This window comes from Dermacentor variabilis, chromosome 5 (assembly GCF_050947875.1).
Source record: "Dermacentor variabilis isolate Ectoservices chromosome 5, ASM5094787v1, whole genome shotgun sequence".
Lineage (NCBI taxonomy): Eukaryota > Metazoa > Arthropoda > Arachnida > Ixodida > Ixodidae > Dermacentor > Dermacentor variabilis.
Window position 1 is genome coordinate 201,992,125 of NC_134572.1, and position 2,675 is coordinate 201,994,799.

A 2,675-nucleotide genomic window follows, 5' to 3' on the forward strand; every position below is an offset into this window, starting at 1 on the left:
ACGACAGATAGCTGGACAACCACTGCGAGTGCCAAGCTACTTGTGACATGTGACGTCCCCAGAATGTATATTATCGGCCAGCACAATAAACGGGGGACTTTTCCCTTTCGTCACCTGGAGCGCGGCTCGTCGACTGGTCCTTCCGACACGCATACGCGACACGCTCGCATGCCGTGTCACCACATGGTGTCAGAAGTGGGCGGTGGTCAACTATCTCGCTGAGGCTGTGGACGGTGGCATTTCCAGAAAATGGCAAACAAGCCCGCAACGGTAATCCCCGGGCTCCAGCAGCCACCACCGCTGGACTTTGACAAAACGTCAGAGTGGCTGGCGTGGATCGACCACTTCGATGACTACCGCTTCGCCACAGCTCTCAACGAACGTTCGGGAGAGGCCCAGGTGCGCACGCTACTTTACACAATGGGACGCCAAGCCCGCGAAGTCTTTGCTACATTTGAGCTGACCGACGATGAAGCAAAAAGTTACGATGTCGTCAAGCAGAGGTTCGACAGTCATTTCGTCAAAGAGCGGAACATTGTTTATGAAAGTGCCTGCTTTCACAGACGCCAGCAACGACCAGAAGAGTCGGTGGATCAGTTCGCAACCGCACTTCACATGCTGGCAGACCGCTGCGACTTTGGGGATATGAAGAAGAGACTCATCCGGGACAGGTTTGTCGTCGGGCTCCGGGACATGCAACTATCCGAGGCCTTGCAGATGGATCCGCAGCCTCAAGGAAACCGTGCGTCAGCAGCAGCAGAGCCTTCGACCGGAGGGTGCCCACATCGGGAGCCCGCCAGAACTTCAGGACCAAGGTGCCATCGTGGACGCCGTGGGCCACCAGAAACGCCCGCAGCACAAAGAGGGACGGTGCCCCTACTGCGTCGGCGACGCGCACCCGAGGTCGACGTGTCCAGCCAAAGCTTCCAAGTGCCACTACTGTGGTAACAAAGGACATTTTGCGAAAGCCTGCCTTAAGAAAGTTGGGTCAGCGCAAAGAAAGGTACGCGTCTCGGCTGTCGAACATGGTACCGGGGAAACTTTCATTGGCGCGATTGACGCGGCCGGGAAAGCACGCTATGTGCAGGTTCTGATAAACTGTGTGCCTATCTTTGCTAAAGTTTATTCAGGTGCAGAAGTGTCGGTTCTACCTTCTACATTTCCAGGATTGCCCACCCACCTGGATAACGCAGACGAGGTGCTACAGGGGGCTGGCGGGAACAAGCTCAATGTTCTAGGCAAATTTGTCGCAGAGATTGCGTGGAAACAGAGGACTGTCCGACAAACGTGCTATGTCGTTAGCCCTCTTCGCGACGTACTTCTCGGGCTGCCAGCCAATTAGAGGCTTTAGGTATCGTTAAATTTGCCGACTCGCTAACTGCAGACAAGCAACGGTATGAGACACTTTTTCCGCGCATGAGTCGTAGTCTAGGCACTATTCCAGGAGAATACACAATCAGGCTACAACCGGGCGCAATTCCACATGCCATAACCGCTCCGCGGCGAGTGCCGATTCCGCTCATGGAAAGGCTAAAGCAGGAAATCGAGAGACTCGTGCGCATGGGAATAATTAGAAAGGTAGACGGCCCCACGGATTGGTGCGCAGGAATAGTCCTGGTAACTAAACAGTCGGGGGAACTGAGAGTATGCGTCGACCTCACAAAGTTAAATAAGTGCGTCGTTCGTGAACGCTTCACGCTACCTACGGTCGAACAAGCATTAGGCTCTCTGGCGGGTGCGAAATGGTTTTCGAAGCTTGACGCCTTCTCGGGGTTCCATCAAGTCCGACTAAGTAGGGACTCTGAAGAACTAACTACGTTCTTGACTCCATTCGGGAGGTACTGTTTTACCAGACTACCGTTCGGAATTACGTCCGCTCCGGAGTATTTCCAGAAAAGGATGTCAGAAATCCTATGTGGCCTGCCAGGCGCTGTCAACGTCATGGATGACATTTTAGTGTTTGGTAATACGAAAGCCCAGCATGACGAACGTTTAGCTGATGTTATGTCACGCCTAGCTAGCGCAAACGTGACTCTGAACAAAGAAAAGTGCCTGTTTGGCGTTAATAAACTGAGATTTCTGGGCCATATTCTGAATGAGAACGGAATTGAACCTGATCCAGCGAAGGTCAGCGCTATTAAGAATCTAAACGCACCGAAAAATGTCACCGAACTGAGAAGCTTGCTCGGCATGGCCAATCACCTGGATCGCTTTTTGCCTCACCTGGCGCAAACTACCGCTCCGATGCGTGCTCTTTTGCACAAAGATAGCGAATGGGTCTGGGGGTGTGACCAAGCAAAAGCGCTGAACGAGCTAAAGGAGCTCATTTGTTCTGCGCAGTGTATGGCCATGTACGATGCAACGCTTCCTACCATCCTTTCAGCGGACGCATCCTCTTTCGGACTGGGAGCTGTTCTTTTTCAAACGCAGAAAAACGGTCACCGTAGACCAATAGCTTTCGCGTCTCGTTCTCTCACGAACACAGAACGGCGATACTCCCAGATAGAAAAAGAAGCGCTAGCGCTCACGTGGGCAGCCGAAAGATTTGACGAGTACATCCGTGGCCTAAACGTTACCTTTGAAACTGATCACAAGCCTTTAGTGTCTTTACTGGGCCAGATGGCCATTGATGATATGCCCCCTCGAATTCAACGCTTCCGGCTACGCCTTATGCG

General features: G+C 52.8%; 1 protein-coding gene across 1 annotated transcript; it reads left to right on the forward strand.

Moving 5' to 3' along the window:
* Positions 1-249: 249 nt before the first annotated feature.
* LOC142583756 (uncharacterized) lies at positions 250-2,447 on the forward strand. Its single transcript, XM_075694236.1, has 3 exons — positions 250-671; positions 718-944; positions 2,431-2,447. The coding sequence occupies exons 1-3, from the start codon at positions 250-252 to the stop codon at positions 2,445-2,447; spliced, it is 666 nt and encodes a 221-aa protein (XP_075550351.1).
* The last annotated feature ends 228 nt before the right edge of the window (positions 2,448-2,675 follow it).

Bases quoted from the DNA above. Each gene is read 5' to 3' on its own strand.
- LOC142583756 (XM_075694236.1), top strand. From the start codon at position 250: ATGGCAAACAAGCCCGCAACGGTAATCCCCGGGCTCCAGCAGCCACCA. The intron at 672-717 runs GTTTGTCGTCGG...GAGGCCTTGCAG, and splicing joins AAGAGACTCATCCGGGACAG to ATGGATCCGCAGCCTCAAGG.